General features: G+C 42.7%; 1 protein-coding gene across 5 annotated transcripts in view; it reads left to right on the plus strand.

The window, feature by feature from the left end:
* The first annotated feature begins 6170 nt into the window (after positions 1–6170).
* QPCT (glutaminyl-peptide cyclotransferase) overlaps positions 6171–18227 on the plus strand; it is a 34490-nt gene continuing 22433 nt past the window's right edge. For 3 of the 5 annotated variants that reach the window (XM_072992720.2, XM_020788142.3, XM_020788135.3), the window contains exons 1-2: positions 6197–6476; positions 13828–13974. In XM_072992720.2, coding sequence (XP_072848821.2) covers positions 6333–6476; positions 13828–13974 — 291 coding nt within the window. In that variant the 5' untranslated portion in view covers positions 6197–6332. Of the gene's footprint in view, positions 6477–13827; positions 13975–18227 lie in introns of all 5 variants that reach the window. The other 2 variants (XM_072992730.2, XM_020788148.3) reach the window with 2 other exon arrangements.

Below are 18227 nucleotides of genomic sequence, written 5' to 3' on the forward strand. Positions count from 1 at the left end.
AGAATCGGACATGACTAAATGACTAAACAACAACAATGCTTTATAGACTACAACAAAGCCTTTGACTGTTTAGATCATGAGCAACTATTGTTGTTCTGAAAGAAATGAGTGTCCCTCAGCACTTGATTGTCCTGATGTGTAACTTCTGTTGTGTACAAGAAGCTATTTTTAGGACAGACTATGGAGAGACAGAATGGTTTCTTATATGCAAAGATGTCGGGCAAGGGAGCATTTTATCCCCTTATCTGTTCCATCCATGCACATATGGAAAGCCATATAAGATTCAGATGAAAGAGGAGTGAAAACCCATGGAAGAAACATCAATAATTTAAGAGACTGTATGCAGCTGATACCATCTTACTGGCAGAACACAGCAATGACTTAAAATGAAATCCAATAGTAAGTTACAATTAGAGTAGGCGTATTGAATCAATGGAACATGTCTAGCTGTTAATTCACCAAAGCCCCACTGATTCAATGGGCTACTCTGGTTGTGACTTACTACTGGATTTCAGCCAATGCTATCTCCCAGAGCAAAACTTTTGTACGGCCAAGATTATTTGGGGGGGTTCTCTGCTTCTCCCCCACCTTCCCAGCCGGATGAAGAGTTCCACAGAAATTGAAAACTCGTCTTTGACATTTTGGTGGTCTAATAAAAGCATCATCCACCCTCCCTTTTGGATTTTGCACAAGGACCAAACAGCTTTTTTTCTTTGTTGTTTCACAGAGTAAGGAAAAATAAAGGGATGTTGCTGAAGTCGTTATTAGTTAAACAGAAGTAGTTGGAAAGAGGCTTAAGAAAGGAGTGGCCCTCCATATGTTGCTACACTGCACTTCTCCCCTCCCTGATCTATTCTGATAAGGCTGATGGGAATTGTTGTCCAGCAATATCTGAAAGGCCACATGTTCACAGTTGTTGTATCAACTTCTATACCACACCATGGTGCTTACAGCACTTTCAGAGTGGTTTACAATACAGTATACTGTAATTAAGCAATGAGTGCTTTGCCCCTCAGTGAGCTGAGTACTCATTTTATTGAACTTGGAAGAATGGAAGGCTGTGTCATCCTTGAGCTACCTACCTGAACCTGTCTGGATTGAACTTAGGTTATGAGCAGAGGCTTTACTACAGTACTGCAGTTTAACCATAGGGCTCTTGAGTTGTTTATGAAGAGCCATGTTCTTGGATTCTACCCTGTAAATTAATTACTCATTCAAGAAAATATCCACAAGTCATGAACACTATTCTTTTTTTTTTTTTGACAGATTCTTGACTTTACTTCAAAGTGATTAGGACAGCTGAATTCACAACAACATGTTGAATCAGAACTGCTGGATATACTGCAGACAGTTCAGCTGCAGCTTGGTAGAGCCCTCCAACTTTGTGATTGTTCAAATTTCCAAAGAAATGGTTCTTGTAGTTTTTTTGGACTGTTTGGCCATGTTCCGTGGTTTTTATTCCTAACGTTTCTGTGGCCAGCATCTTCAGAGGACAGGAGTTAGAACACAGAGTTCAATCCCAGGTACCCGGCTCAAGGTTGACTAAGCCTTCTGTCCTTTTGAGGTTGGTAAAATGAGTACCCAGCTCACGGGGATGGGTGTGCACACAATGTGTAACCTGCATAATTAACTTGTAAACCAGCCAGAGAGTGCTTGAAGTGCTATGTGGCAGTATATAAGCAGCACACTTTGCTGTGTTTTGCTTTGCAGTAATGGGTATCTATTTCTTTGCATTGTTCATTTAAGAAGGCCCTCTTGTCTCTCCTTGCTGTTCTTTGGAAGTCTGCATTCAGTTTTCTGTAACTTTCCCTATCTCCCTTGCATTTTGTTTCCCTTCTCCTCTCTGCTATTTCTAAGGCCTCGTTGGACAGCCACTTTGCTTTCTTGCATTGCCTTTTCTTTGAGATGGTTTTTGTTGCTCCCTCCTGGACAATGTTACGAGCCTCTATCCAAAGTTCTTCAGGCACTCTATCCACCAAATCTAGTTCCTTAAATCTGTTCTTTACTTCCACTGTGTATTCATAAGGGATTTGGTTCAGATTATACCTGAGTAGCCCAGTGGTTTTTCCTACTCTCTTCAGTTTAAGCTTGAATTTTGCTATGAGAAGCTGATGATCAGAGCCACAGTCAGCTCCAGGTCTTGTTTTTGCTGACTGCATAGAGCTTCTCCATTTTTTGCTTGCAGAGAATATAATCAATCTGATTACGGTATTGCCCATCTGGTGATGTTCATGTGTAGAGTCGCCTCTTGTGTTGTTGGAAAAGAGTGTTTGTGATGACTAGCCTGTTCTCTTGAAAAAACTCTATTAGCCTTTGCCCTTCTTCGCTTTGAATTTCAAGACCAAACTCCCCTGTTGTTCCTTTTATCTCTTGACTCCCTACTTTAGCATCCCAGTCCCCTAGAATGAGAAGAACATCTTTCTTTAGTGTCAGTTCTAGAAGATGTTCTAAATCTTCATAAAATTGTTCAATTTCAGTCTCCTCAGCAATGGTAGTTGGTGCATAAACCTGGATTATTGTGATGTTGAAAGGTCTGCCTTGGATTCGTATTGACATCATTCTATCATTTTTGAGATTGTATCCCATTACAGCTTTTCCCACTGTTTTGTTGACTATGAGGGCTACTCCATTCCTTCTACGGGATTCTTGCCCACAATAGCAGATATGATAATCATCTGAGTTGAATTCGTACATTCCTGTCCATTTTAGTTCACTGATGCCCAGGATGTCGATGTTTATTCTTGCCATCTCCTGTTTGACCACATCCAGCTTCCCAAGGTTCATAGATCTTACATTCCAGGTTCCTATGCAGCATGTTTCTTTGCAACATCGGACTTTCCTTTCACTTCCAGGCACATCCACAGCTGAGCATCCTTTCGGCTTTGGCACAACCACTTCATTAGCTCTGGAGCTACTTGTACTTCTCCTCCGCTCTTCCTCAGTAGCATGTTGGACGCCTTTCGACCTGAGGGGCCCATCTTCCAGCGTCATATCTTTTAGCCTTTTGTTTCTGATCATGGGGCGTTCTTGGCAAAGATACTGGAGTGGCATTGCCATTTCAGCAAGGAGAGACAAGAGGGCCTTCTTAAATGAACAATGCAAGGAAATAGAGGAAAATAACAGAAAATGAAAAAAAGCAGAGATCTGTTCAGGAAAACTGGAGATATTAGAGGAACATTTTGTGCAAAGATGGACATGATAAAGGATAAAAATGAGAGGGACCTAACAGAAGCAGAAGACATCAAGAAGAGGTGGCAAGAATACACAGAGGAATTATATCAGAAAGATTTGGATATCCCTGACAAACCAGACAATGTAGTTGCTGACCTTGACCCAGACATCCTGGAGAGTGAAGTCAAGTGGGCCATAGAAAGCCTGGCTAACAACAAGGCCAGTGGAGGTGATGGCATTCCAGTTGAACTATTCAAAATCTTAAAAGATGATGCTGTTAAGGTGCTACATTCAATATGCCAGCAAGTTTGGAAAACTCAACAGTGGCCAGAGGATTGGAAAAGATCAGTCTACATCCCAATCCCAAAGAAGGGCAGTGCCAAAGAATGCTCCAATTCCATACAATTGCACTAATTTCACATGCTAGCAAGGTTATGCTCCATATCCTCCAAGGTAGGCTTCAGCAGTATGTGGACCGAGAACTCCCAGAAGTACAAGCTAGATTTTGAAGGGGCAAAGGAACTAGAGACCAAATTGCTAACATGGGCTGGATTATGGAGAAAGCCAGAGAGTTCCAAAAAAAATCTACTTCTGCTTCATTGACTATGTAGAAGCCTTTGACTGTGTGGACAACAGCAAACTATGACAAGTCCTTAAAGAAATGGGAATGCCTGACCACCTTATCTATCTCCTGATACGTGGGACAGGAAGCAACAGTTAGAACTGGATAAGGAACAACTGAGTGGTTCAAAATTGGGAAAGGAGTATGACAAGGCTGTATATTGTCTCCCTGCTTATTTAACTTATATGCAGAATATATCTTGCAAAATGCTGGACTGGAGGAATCCCAAATCGGAATTAAGATTGCCGGAAGAAATATCAGCAACCTCCGATATGCAGATGATACCACTCTGTTGGCAGAAAGTGAGGAGGAATTAAAGAACCTCTTAATGAGGGTGAAAAAGGAGAGTGCAAAAACCGGTCTGAAACTCAGCATCAAAAAAACTAAGATCATGGCCACTGGTCCCATCACCTCCTGGGAAATAGAAGGGGAAGATATGGAGGCAGTGACAGATTTTATTTTCTTGGACTCCGTGATCACTGCAGATGGAGACAGCAGCCACGAAATTAAAAGACGCCTGCTTCTTGGGAGGAAAGCGATGACAAACCTTGACAGCATCTTAAAAAGCAGAGAGATCACCTTGCCAACAAAAGTCCGAATAGTCAAAGCTATGGTTTTTCCTGTAGTGATGTATGGAAGTGAGAGCTGGACCATAAAGAAGGCTGACCGCTGAAGAATTAATGCCTTTGAATTATGGTGCTGGAGGAGGCTCTTGAGAGTCCCCTGGACTGCAAGGAGAACAAACCTATCAATTCTAAAGGAAATCAAGCCTGAGTGCTCACTGGAAGGACAGATCCTGAAGCTGAGGCTCCAGTACTTTGGCCATCTCATGAGAAGAGAAGACTCCCTGGAAAAGACCTTGATGTTAGGAAAGTGTGATGGCAAGAGGAGAAGGGGATGACAGAGGATGGATGGCTGGACAGTGTCTGCGAAGCAACCAACATGAATTTGACCCCGGGAGGCAGTGGAAGACAGGAGGGCCCGGCGTGCTCTGGTCCATGGGGTCACGAAGAGTCGGACACGACTAAACGACAACGAATGGTTATCTATATATTATTGGTGGGCTGCAGATTTGGCAAAATTGAATAGACCAGGGCTGATTCAAATAGATTCAGAAAATATTTGAATGGAAATGGCATTCCTCCAATAAGGAATGGATCAGAACATTTCTGAAGGTTCATTAGCACTTTAAGTTCAGAAGATCACCATATTAATGATGGTGGGATTTCCTCGCATGGAACTCTGGCTGAGGAGAGAGGCTGCAAGCTGTTTCCTTGTTGTGGCCCTTTGGGAAAAAGAAGGCGAATCCCCAGAAAAGAAAATGTAACACACAACTTTACCAGCATGTAGCAAAAACATTTGTGGACACTTGCAGTGCAGTGCTACCTATGTCCTCCTGAAAGTGAGTCCCAGTATGTTCATTACAGCTGACTCCCACATAAGTATTAATCTACAATAATGAATAGCACATTTTAGAAGATGTACTTCTTTAGACAATGGAAGATATCTTCCCTAGCATATGAGTTTCTTCACATACAGATCCTGAATTTATCACGCTGTGTTTTGTGACTGATCTGTGAAAGGTAGACTGAAGTATGCATCTGTGTGGAGTGTTCAAGGGGAAAAGAGGGAAAACTAATTCCCCTCAACATCTGTTTTAGCCTTTATATGCATGCATTTACATGGGCTTTGTGGGGAATATGGAAGGAACCAGCCAGAAGAATATGAGGACTGTGAACGCATCCCAGCACTCCTGAGCAACCATAGCACCCTGTTGCTGATCCTTCCACTCAAGAAGGAGGGGTGGTGTAAGGATTTGTAAGAAGCTGAACAGAACAAAAATGTTCAGATTTCGGGGGCGGGGGGTATCTATCTCTTGCACACCTTCCTTTGGGGATTAAAAAAAGTACCCTCCGTGGCTTGAACTTTATGGCAGCCTTTGGGCTTTACCACATTGGGATGGCATATGTAAATAAACATGCCTTGATTCTCTCCTCTGGAGCTTTCAGGAGAGAATCACAAGGTCCAGCCCGCCGCCCCTTCACAACAGCGTTGTTCCACTGTGCCTCGGGGGGATAAGACAAGAGGAAATGAAGGCAGGGGGAGAGCCCATCTTGCTGTGGCGGCTGCCCAAAGCTGAGGCGGGATTAGTCATCTGCTGTCCTCCTGATGGTGCCGCTGACGTGGTGCCAGGGACAAAACGCACATCCCTCCGGCGAAATCCATAGGCGAAGCTGGGTTTGAGCGGAACGTGCGGCTCCCTCCCTTTCTCTGACGGAGGCCAGGCAGGCGGGAAGCACGTTGCGGAGCAAAATGAGCCCCAGCGAGGGCAGCGGCAACGGCTGAGAGCGGAAGGGAGGCTGAGAGGGTCCCGCACCTCACGCCTGCTCGGGCGAGCGCGCTAACGGAGGCGCTCCAGCGCCAACCTTTCCACTTTCCCGCCTCCGGGTCCGTTTCCGCGCCGCTGCCTCACAGGTAGAGAAGCCGAGGCTCCCCTCCGCCCGAGCCCGCGTTTGCCACACGTCGCTTCGGAGGAGGCATGGCGAAGGGGGGAAGGAGGAAGAAGAGCAAGAGCGAGGCAGCGGCCGCCTGGCGCCTGGTCGGGCTCCTGGCGCTGGCCGTCGCCTCTTTCCCTCAGCTGGTGAACGGCAAGGAAGGGAGGGCAGACTGGACCCAGGCGAAGGTGGGTCGGCGGTCCCGCTCCTCTGCCTGCTGGCATTGGACTCCTTTGGGGGCGCAGCGGGTCAAGGGAGGAGGGGGTCGGGGGATCGGCTTGCGCGGGGCAGAAATGACGGGGGGGGTTGGGGAGGAAATGGGCCTGGGATGGGAAGAGGTCGTCCACCGGGCGGTGAGGGGGGTTTAGGGAAGGAAGGGTTTAAAATGCTCTCACACGGTCGGTTCTCTTTCCTTTATTCGCACAGCGTCGATGGTGACAAATGTGCCGGGGCGGAGGGGGAAGGCATATAAAGTGATACGCGAGCAAACTCTGTGCACTGTTCTAGCGTTCCGTGTTTTAAAATGCAATTTATTCTCTCAGTATGTGCCTTTCTGCATTTTACATTTGGACGTGAGGACTGATTGCTCTGGAAAGATTTTGCATATTTTAAAAATCGGTGTTTTGCTGACTGGCAGTGCCCCTGATAATTGGGTGGTGCGATAGGGTGATGTGCCCTTAAATGCCACCCTCTCAGGCAAATTATCTTAGCACACAGCAAGCAAGCAAGCAAGAAACTGCACATGAGATACAAGCCAATAGTGAATAAAGGGAGAACATGACCTGAAGGCGCATGATACATATAAGCAGCTTATGAATGGGCAGGGAGGCACCTCCAGAAATTTTGAGGTGAGCCACCTCCACAATCCAGTCTATGAGCAGCCACTTACCCTGGTGATACAGTTGTCTTGCCGAAGCTAAGCAGGTCTCAGTCTCCTCAGTGCATAGACTGGAGATCACCAAGAAATCTTCCATGTACAATCCTTGTTCCATGCTGGCAGAAAAGAGACTATCAGTGTCATTACACAACAGAAGTAAGCACCCCGCAAATGTAATTCCCCGGACATACTACTGTTACCGACCATACTGTATATGAAGTTACCCAGCAGTAAACTCTCAAGAATTCAAGGCAAGTGGCATACCTAGTATACAATCGGAGGCCCAAACTAAGATAAGGAGGCATTCTAAAGAGTTTCTCAAATCCAAATGGTGGTTGGTTTTGACTAATTACTGTATATGCTAGTTATAAGAAATACATTATATCATATTGGGACCCTTTTCATTTTCCATATGTCACAGTGGTGATAACTGAGGGCAGGCACTTATTCTAGAATTCATATCATCACGCATGGCAGAGGCGGGCGGCTGTTTTTCTGTCAAGAGCCACGTACCCTTGGGGAATGTTAAGAGCCATATGGCAGTGGGTGACAGACTGAAGCCCGATTGAGACCTTTTACTGCACTCTTTCTCATTTTGAAATTTGTGATTACTGTGGCCAACACAAATAGCTGTTTTGTTTGCCTGGTTCTCTGTGGCTAGAATGTTAAAGTACTTACTGCACGCCACAGACTTCATCCTGGAGTTGGGAACAGGACCAGTCTCTATATCTAAGCATGAATGGGGTTGAATAAATGCTTAAGGCAGAATGTATGCTCAACATAATACACCCTAAAATCTACTGAAGGCAAGTCAGCATGACATCTCAATTGCTGAATTGAACATGTGTCAAATTTAAGTATGAACGCCCACTTTAGAAAGCCTGTAGTGATATATAAGGATATTTGGCATGTGCACTAGCAAAGTACAGATGGCTGTGTAAAAATTATTACTATTAAATAGGAGCAGTCTAGATAGCTCCTATTTAAGGTATCTGGCTGCGAAGCCAAAGCTTGAGAGTTTGTTTGTTTGTTTGTTTGTTTGTTTGTTTGTTTATTTATATCCCACCTATCTAGTCGATAGACCACTCTAGGCGGCTTACAGCGAGGGATGCAACAATAAAAACAGAATTACATAAAAGAAAACTTTCGACAATTGGGTTAAACGTTAGGAAAGAAAAGAGGAGGGGATCAGGAATTAACTAGGGGGGAAACATCAATGTTTTTAATTGCTTTTTGAAAATACCCAGCGAGGGGGCCGCGTGAATATCAGGGGGAAGGTTGTTCCAGAGGCGAGGAGCCACCGCCGAGAAGGCCCGATTTCTTGTCTTTTCCTTCCGGCCTCCCTCGGCGTTAGGCTCCTCAGCCTCACCTCCTGGCTCGCGCAAGTGACACGGGTAGATCTTGGTGGTAGAAGGCGTTCTGCCAAGTATCAAGGCCCTAAACCATTTAGGGCTTTGTACGTAAGCATCAACACTTTGAGTTCAGTTCCCCACTGTGCATCCCAGAAGAGCCAGCCTGTGTGGCCTTGGGCAAGCTGCACAGTCCCAGAATGCCCTCAGAAGAAGGGAATGGCAAACCACTTCTGAGTGCTCTCTACCTAGAAAACCCTGAAAAGGGTCTCCATAAGTCAGAATTGACTTCATGGCACACAGTTATTATTTTATTATTATTAAATAGGAGCAACTATTATCAAAACTTATTGCTATGTATCATCAAGTCACTTCCCACCTAGGATGATCTGAACGAATTAATAACCTCCAAAATGTCCTTTCATTAGCAACTCTGTGCAGATCTTGCAAGCTAAAGATTGTGATTTCTTTTACAGAGTCCATCCATCTCATGTTCAGGTGTCCTCTTTTCCTATTGCATTCCACTTTTCCTATAATTATTTTCTTTTTCACGGTCTTTGTCTTCTGATGCTGTGTCTGAAGTACAAGATTGTCAGTTTAGTCATTTTTTGCTTCAAGAGACAGTTCAGGCATGACTTGATCTAGCACCCACTTATTTGCCTTTCTAGTGGTCCATGGCATCTGTAAAGCTTGCTTTCAATAGCACATTTCAAATTACTCATTTTTTCCTGTCAGCTTTCTTTATTGTCCAGCCTTCACATCTGTACATAGTGATTGGGAATACAGTACCATAGTATGAATGATCTTGACCTTGTTCTGCAGTGACACATCCTTATATTCAAGGACTTTTTCTAGTTTCTTCTTTGCTGCCCTTTCAAATCTGAGTCTCCTAATTTCTTGATCGCAGTCTCCAAGTGGATTGATCATTGTACTGCAGTACAGAAAGTCTTCCCATTGCCTTCAAAAAAAAGCTTTCATTTCACTATTTATAGCTATAGGTTTTTCATCAAAATATTACATTTTGATGGAATCTGTCATCCTCCCTTCCCTTCTGTACAGTATATATTTTCCATCTTATCGTTATTTTAGCATGATTGGATAATGACTGGAATTCTGTTGGGGCAGTTCTATGCCCACATCAGCTGCAGCCTTTTATCTTTAATTAGATGTTTCCTATCTCTTCCACCAAGCTAGAAGGCTCTCTAGGGAACCCTCTTGCCTTTGGGCCTCAGGTGGTAGAGTAGCCTTTAATGTCCAGAATTCTTGCCAATTGTGCTATTGACTTCCCCAATGCCTTCCATCCTAAAAATCTCATCTCATCATCAACACTGTATCTTGTTTCATTTTAGATTGTCTCATCATACAGTTTTCAGGGTAGGAAATATTCAGAGGTAGTTTAACATTGCCTTTTTCTGCACAGTACTAACAAGTACTGAATGCCATTGTTGTTGTTTGTGAAAGATCCTCCATTGATGCCACCTTCCACTACTGCAGCTGCCCTGGAAGAATTTCCATCCTCATTGGAACTAACATTTCTCTATTGTTAATATAACAATTAATTCCTGATGAAGATAGAATTATCATTGAATGATGAAGCCTTGATCATTCTGCCATGGGTGACACTGCTAGGAGTGTAGACCTGTAACCTCCTGACAGCATTGCTTTCCACTGTCCTGAACACTATAACCTCTTACCACATTTTATGGTGAGAGGTTTCTCTCTTAGGAGGAGCTAGAAACCTCTAGTTGTTAAAAACAGAATATGTTTATTGCTTCAGAAAATTCTGTCAAAAATAGAAGGAAAATATACTAAATTTGCTCAAAAAGCCTCAAACACTGGCTTCTGTGCAAGAGGGTATGCTGGTAGCCTGTATGGTGTAGGTTGCAAGTGTAGCTAGCTTCCTGTAAGAAAGGAAAACAACTAAGTAGCTTTGAAGAAGACAGAGGAAGTACATTAAATTTCAGTCTTCATTGTACAGTCATAGACCTGATAAAGAGGAAGTAAAGCAGTTTGCACATTACCAAATCATTAATGGCAAAGGCCAAGAGAGAGCAAGATGGCCAAAATTACCTGGCTTTGTATCATTGCATCATTCCACACTCCCCTCCCCTTTTAGGCTGCTTGTTATATACACTGGTGTAAAATACTTCCAAAAGCTGAAGTCCTCAGGGACTAACTGCACATAAAATGGTAATGTATGTAACAGAGCCCTGTGGCCATCTTTCTTGCAGAACCCCAACATATTTTTGAAGCTAAACACTGGGAAGGAAGGCTAAGGATGGAGGAAATGAGGTGCTTTTGCTGCACACTTTTTCTCTGCCCTGAATCATCCATAACTATCAATTTTACAGGTTTATATGTATTAGGCTTGCCTTTGGGAGCACAGATTTTGAACTTGGGGGAGCAGAGAGGGAAAATGAGAACACTGTGATTTTTTTTAAGGCAAAACTTGAAGTAAGAGTACAATGCTACTCCCTCTACCAATACATCTATTTATTTGCTGTCAGTTCCCTCTTTCCACATTTGTGTTGCCTACCTTGCTGGTAAAGGTGGTGGAGGAGCCAAAGGTCCAGTGCACATACTGCACTCAGATGTATAGCTTGCCCTGCCATAAGTTAGACAGTGCTTTAAAAAGAGGGTCAAAGGCACCAGGTAGGAAAACACTTTGTGGTCATGGGTTGGTGTTGTCCACCAACTCATAGCTTAAAAAATAAAAATCACAACCCTAAAATAAAGTGCAGTTTTGTGTAAAAATTGTTGAAGTAAATATGTTGTTATTGTTTAGTTGTTAGGTCGTGTCCGACACTTGGTGACCCCATGGACCAGAGGACGTCAGGCCCTCCTGTCTTCCACTGCCTCCCGGAGCTGGGTCAAATTCATGTTGGTTGCTTCGATGACACTGTCCAACCATCTCATCCTCTGCCGTCCCCTTCTCCTCTTGCCTTCACATTTTCCCAACATCAGGGTCTTTTCCAGGGAGTCGTCTCTTCTCATGGGATGGCCAAAGTATTGGAGCCTCGGCTTCAGGATCTGTCCTTCCACTGAGCACTCAGGGTTGATTTCCTTCAAAATGGATAGGTTTGTTCTCCTTGCAGTCCAGGGGATTCTCAAGAGTCTCCTCTAGCACCACAATTCAAAAGCACCAGTTCTTCAGCATTCAGCCTTCTTTATGGTCCAGCTCTCACTTCCATATATCACTACAGGAAAAACCATAGTTTTAACAATGTGGTCTTTTGTCGGCAAGGTGATGTCTCTGCTTTTTAAGATGCTGTCAAGGTTTGTCATCACTTTCCTCCCAAGAAGCAGGCTACTGTCACCATCTGCAGTGACCATGGAGCCCAAGAAAGAAAAATCTGTCACTGCCTCCACATCTTCCCCTTCTGTTTGTAAGGAGGTGATTGGACCAGTGGCCATGATCTTAGTTTTTTTGATGTTGAGCTTCAGACTGTTTTTTGCACTCTCCTTTTTCACCCTCATTAAGAGGTTCTTTAATTCCTCCTCACTTTCTGCCATCAGAGTGGTATCATCTGCATATCTGAGGTTGGTTTTTGTGGGTTTTTCTGGCTCTTTGGCCGTGTTCTGAAGGTTGTTCTTCCTAACGTTTCGCCAGTCTCTGTGGCCAGCATCTTCAGAGGACAGCACTGACGTTGATATTTCTTCTGACAATGTTTTCCAGCTTGGGATTCATCTAGCTGTCTTTCGCATTATATATTCCAAATAAATATGTAAAGACACACAATTAGAAATATTTGCTATATATTGGATCTCAAGTAAGAATTAAAATTGGTTGTGAACCTAGTGGAAAGTACTTATGGATAGACATATACAGAACCGCACTACAGGTTAAACTTTAGCCCAGTTATTCCAGTGGAATCTGAATTTTCCAAACTGAGACTGGATCCAATTCAATGATTTAAGCAGAAATACATTTCATTATAGAGAGGAAGACCATGATGGCTTACACTGTACCTTAAATGCTAACAGTTCATAGACAGTTTCAAGGACCTTGCTCTCTTTATGGTTCTTTATCATTCAGTTAAACTTGGACAGGGCAAGAGCTTGAAAAAGTTACTTGTTTAGGCCACAGTTCCCAGAATCTCAGCATAATCACTGCCCGGGAGATTCTCAAGAGTTGTTTGAACTATCAACTTTTTAATTCTCTAGGCTAGATTACCCTTCAAAGAGAGAATGCTCTCAAATAAAGGATTATCTTCTGACAGCCCGTCAAGTACAGAACTGTCTTCTATAATGCTGAATATGTAGACCCTATACAGAGGCAAAGCCAACCAGAAGGAGGAAACTGATCTGTTTTCACAGGCTTCCTCTACTCATCCTTTGCTAATGTCTGTTACACTTCCTGGAAGTTGGGGAATTGTGAAATGCTGAATTACCTCCGTCAAGAACAATGACTGTCTCTGTTTGGAAATCCACATATGACCAAAACCACTGTAGCAGCAATAATCTTACTATTAGATCACATGAAATGTACACCCAAAACAGCAGATGATGTTGGGGGTAAACAGTAGGTCAAGTCTACTTAGAACTAACAATGAAATTTATTCTTCTTAGTTTATGTACAGATATGTATATTTAAAATGTGTGCATGAGGAACAGAGACAGACTCTGGTCTCTTGTAGTAATAACTTCCATAAAGAAAATACTGGGAAATACTCTACCAGATCGAGGGTCTCAAAACTTGATGCATGTGAAATCCAAGACTACTGGGGGGATGTATTCTCTCACCCACAGGCAACTATTTAGACCTTTTTACATTCCACAGAAATATCTGAAGACGGTTTTTGAGTGCATGCCCCCAAATACATGTATAAGCCATAATCAGACTTTATATTGTGAGAACAGGTCTTCTCTACACATCCTTGCCTTTCCCTAAGCCACTTAAATCTCTTAAGCCCTTTAACCCTTATTCATAAGGATGACACAAAATGGCTCACATACTTCTCCATGGACTGGAATACAGTAATGATATGTAGAACAATCAGAACCCCAGGATATCCTCATTCTCCCACCACAAAGTCCTTTATACATATTCCATTATTTACTTGTACATCCAATAACATTCAAGACTTTCATGTACATGCACACTTCAATTTTATCAATGTAATATATAATGATATTATATTATCTGCAATTATATATACTAGTCCCTTTCAATGCCTGCTTTAATGGAAAGTAGGGAGTAAGTGTTTTTAAAGGGATGAATATACTCACTATTGTCAGTACAAAGTTTAATGGCCAAACTTATTATATTATTAAAGCCCATTCTCAAAATCTTGCCTTTGATTTCTTCCACAGTATTCCCACCGCCCTACAATTCTAAATGCAACAAGCCTTCAACAAGTTACAATGCAGACCGATGTCAATCGAATGTGGCAAAATGACCTGCACCCAATACTGATTGAGAGATACCCAGGATCTCCTGGGAGTTACGCTGTGCGCCAGGTGAGTCTGAACAGGTTAAAAATACATCCTGTGCTGGTATCTCCAATGAATCGATTCCTCCTGCCTCTTTTCCAGTTTCTGATCAACACCTGTCTCCCACATTGAGCTGCATTGGTGTAGACTAATCCTTGGCAAAAGGCTGCATGTAATAAAACAAAGTGTTGTATATGAGGATCAGGTAGAACTTCCTCTTTGTTCATAGTAGTATGAGGTTCTTCAGTTAACTGATCCACTAAGAGCCCATCTTACTGACCACAAATAAATATCTGAACTCTGTAGTTACCCTGCCTCAGATACTGTGCCAGTAATATATTATCATATCCCAGTGTCATGGGCTAGAAGAGAGTGGTCTTGCTGTAGAGGTGAAATCGTACTCCTGTCTTCCCCTTTAAGAAAACTCCAAAAAGCCAGTTCTGCACAAATATTCAAGAACTGTAGCATAGCAAGAGCTTCCACTGTTGGAGTTCTGGGATTATTATTATTTTTTTTGAATAATTGTCATCTGCCATCCTCCTCAAGCATTCTTTTCCCCCCTCCCATCCTCATTGTAGCTTAGGAGGCAGGCTGGGACATTTTAGCAATAATGTACTGTTGTGCATGATCTCTGTTGTACTCCAAAGTATTTTGGAGTACTTTGGTCTTCAATGAAAAATTTGAATTAGTTAGTTTTACAAAAGCCCCACCCTTGTTAGAGAGGAAAACTGCTAGAACTGATTTATTGCCACACATCCAAGTTGTTATTGTTGTTTTAATTAGATACTAAAGAGTATGAACTAGAAGCAGGAATGGTACGCTCATCACATCACAAACAATAGTCACTAGTGATACGGTAAATGTGCTAGCTGGAAGAAGAATTGTAATCCTCAGTTTAAAAATATATCCCAAACTATTGAACATTTGAGCACTGATCACACTGAAGCCTGATAGTCTGGAAGGGCCAGGGAGCAATGATGCACTCTCTTAGTGCAGCTAAAGTGCAACTACAATTTGTGATTAATAAGGTAGAACAGAGAAGAGATAATCTATTTCAAAGAACATTGGTTGCACCTCATTCGGTTTCCTAGGAGGTTTATTGGCAGAGAGCCTATACAAAGAGTGTAACAGTAACATGCATCTCTTGTGCAGCAAACAATGGCTATGTTCAGGCAATTGTGGAGAGGGGGGATCTGCTGCTTGGGTAACAGCCTATCCTCCATATTACCTTACCCGGGCTTCATGCTCTGGAGTGGACACTCCTCGATTCAGAGCATGTTACCATAGTCTCTCGAGACTGAAGGATGCCTATGAATCTTTACTTCTGTGGGAGAAGAAAAATAAGTAAAACTTATTCTTAGAAAGAATATAGAGCTGTTCGTTGTCAATTTCAAACAGTATTAAAAACTTACCAAACGTCATTTGCATATGAGATTTTCTATGAGAGTTGATTGGTCCTGACAGTATGGCTTGGACAGAACTGGTAATTTGTGTGTATACTGTATGTCTCTGACACCTCTTTCCATCCCAAACAGATTATCCAGTACATTCAGTTTTCTGCTTTTGCTTTGGTGTATATTGGTTATGCCAGAGCTGCTCAGGGAGACTTCCTGTTTGAAAACTATTTAGGCCTTGACCTGCTTAGTTTGAGAGATGGTTTTACATGAAATCCACCTTCTCTAGACCTTGAATTTACTATGATGTTGTTGAGTCCTTCATTATCAGTAAACAAATAGAAGGCCATGGTGTCAGACTGGCAGACCTCTCTTGGCTGCCAGTGATGTTACATTTAATTATGTCTGATTGTCATTTTCCTAAGCACTACTGTATATTGATTACATTGGGCTGATTTCATGGGAGAGATCATTTGTATTCTTTGTCTGACGAAACAGCTAGCCTTTAGACACATCAAATTTAATTTGTACAGTGTGTTTCTCATGGGCAAGTAGCAACATGTTATATAAGGCACCAAAGGCCTTGTTAGACCTTGAACCGTATAACATTAAAATATGCTGCAGGGATTCATTTTTAAAGCAGATGAGACACATTGCCAAGGAAACATCTAAATGTATACCCTGAGCAGAGTGCAATTAAGTGTCATTAAGTAACAGCAGCTGAAGTAAAGAAGCTGGTTACCTTCATAAATAATCTTTAACTTCATTCTGACTAGATTTGCAGACAGCAAAAAGCTCCACTTCCTCACACTCCTCCTTTAACTCTTTTGTTGTTTTGCAATTAAGAACATGAAGGAGGTGTGAGAAAATGCTGTCAATGAACCCATTCACATGCACCCTTGTTTAAGGCTTGCTTTAATCTTTTGTCTGGGCCACACGCTGTCTGATTCACCCCATTCCAACTTCCCACAGTGAGTGGGAAGAGTGGGACCTCTGAGGTGGCACTACATGTCTGTGCAGCACCATTGCGAGAGAGCCGTTCCTGATAAGACAGTAACATCTTCTTCATCATCATTTAATATCAAAGTAATAAACATTGATTAGTTGATAACCGAACTACCAGCTTAGTAGAAGGATTTATGAGCATACTCCCTCGCTCTAGAGTCTTCCTCCTTTTAAAGTTGTAGCGCATTAAGCAAAAGAGCCTGCACTTCATCATCAGGCAGGCGGCACAATTACTGTGTCCCTATGACAAAATGTAGTGCTGGCAGCAAAGCAATACATGTCACTCTTTTGAAGGCGACCGCATTTGCAGAAACCCACTTGTTGAACCTGCAAGAAAAAAATTATCCTGTGTCACTTCCAAATATAGGAATGCAGTCCCTTTGGAATCACACCTGATCCTGAACTATCCACTTGCTCTGGGTTTAGTGCAAAGGAGCAACTTAGACTGGCTTTTTAAAAGTGTTGGCCAAAATCCTACTGCTTAGCATAGTAAATCTCACTAGAGTAGGCCCACTAGATCAGTGAGGATTTAGTAAGTCAGCTCCTCCACAAATTCCATGGATTGAAATGGGCCTATTTTAATTGCAATTTACAGTATGTTGAAGAAAGTCACAGTTAAAATTGACTAATTTGAATCAGTGGAATTTATGGAGGAGTTGACTTACCAAATTCATTTATTCAGTAGTCGTACTCTACTGAAATTTACAGTGAACAACAGAATTTTGACAATTTTGTTGTTGTTTTGTTGTTTAGTCATTAAGTTGCGTCCAACTCTTCATGACCCCATGGACCAGAGTGTACAAAGCCCTCCTGTCATCCACTGCCTCACGGAGTTGGGTCAAATTCATGTCGGTTGCTTCGCAGACACTGTCCAGCCATCTTGCCCTCTGTTGTCCCCTTCTCTCCCTTCACACTTTCCCAACATCAGGGTCCTTTCCAGGGAGTCTTCTCTTCTCATGAGATGGCCAAAGTATTGGAGCCTCAGCTTCAGGATCTGTCCTTGGTTGATTTCCTTCAAAATGGATAGGTTTGTTCTCTTTGCAGTCCAGTGGACTCCCAAGAGTCTCCTCCAGCACCACAATTCAAAGGCATCAATTCTTCAGCAGTCAGCCTTCTTTATGGTCCAGCTCTCACTTCTGTACATCGCTACTGGAAAAACCATAGCTTTGACTATGCGGACCTTTGTCGGCAAGGTGATGTCTCTGCTTTTTAAGATGCTTTCTAGGTTTGTCATCACTTTCCTCCCAAAAAGCAGGTGTCTTTGAATTTCATGGCTGCTGTCACCATCTGCAATGATCATGGAGCCCAAGAAAGTAAAATCTGTCACTGCATCCATATCATCCCCTTCTATTTGCCAGGAGGTGATGGGACCAGTGGCCATGATCTTAGTTTTCTTGTTGAGCTTCAGACCGTTTTTGGCATTCTCCTCTTTCACCCTCATTAAGAGGTTCTTTAATTCCTCCTCACTTTCTGCCATCAGAGTAGTATCATCTGCATATCAGAGGTTGTTGATATTTCTTCCGCAATCTTAATTCCAGCTTGGGATTCATCCAGTCCTGCCCAGTGGCTTTTTCTACTCTCTTCAGTTTAAGCTTGAATTTTGCTATAATCAGCTCCAGGTCTTATTTTTGCTAACTGTATAGAGCCTTTGCCCAGCTTTGTTTCGAACTCCAAGGCCAAACTTGCCTGTTGTTCCTTTTATCACTTGACTCCCTACTTTAATATTCCAGTCCCCTATAATTAGAAGAAAGTCTTTCTTTGGTGTCAGTTCTAGAAGGTGTTGTAAGTCTTCATAGGTCAATTTCAGCCTCTTCAGCATTGGTGGTTTGTGTATAAACTTGGATTACTGTGATGCTGGAAGGTCTGCCTTGGATTCATATT

This window comes from Pogona vitticeps, chromosome 1, assembly GCF_051106095.1.
Source record: "Pogona vitticeps strain Pit_001003342236 chromosome 1, PviZW2.1, whole genome shotgun sequence".
Lineage (NCBI taxonomy): Eukaryota > Metazoa > Chordata > Lepidosauria > Squamata > Agamidae > Pogona > Pogona vitticeps.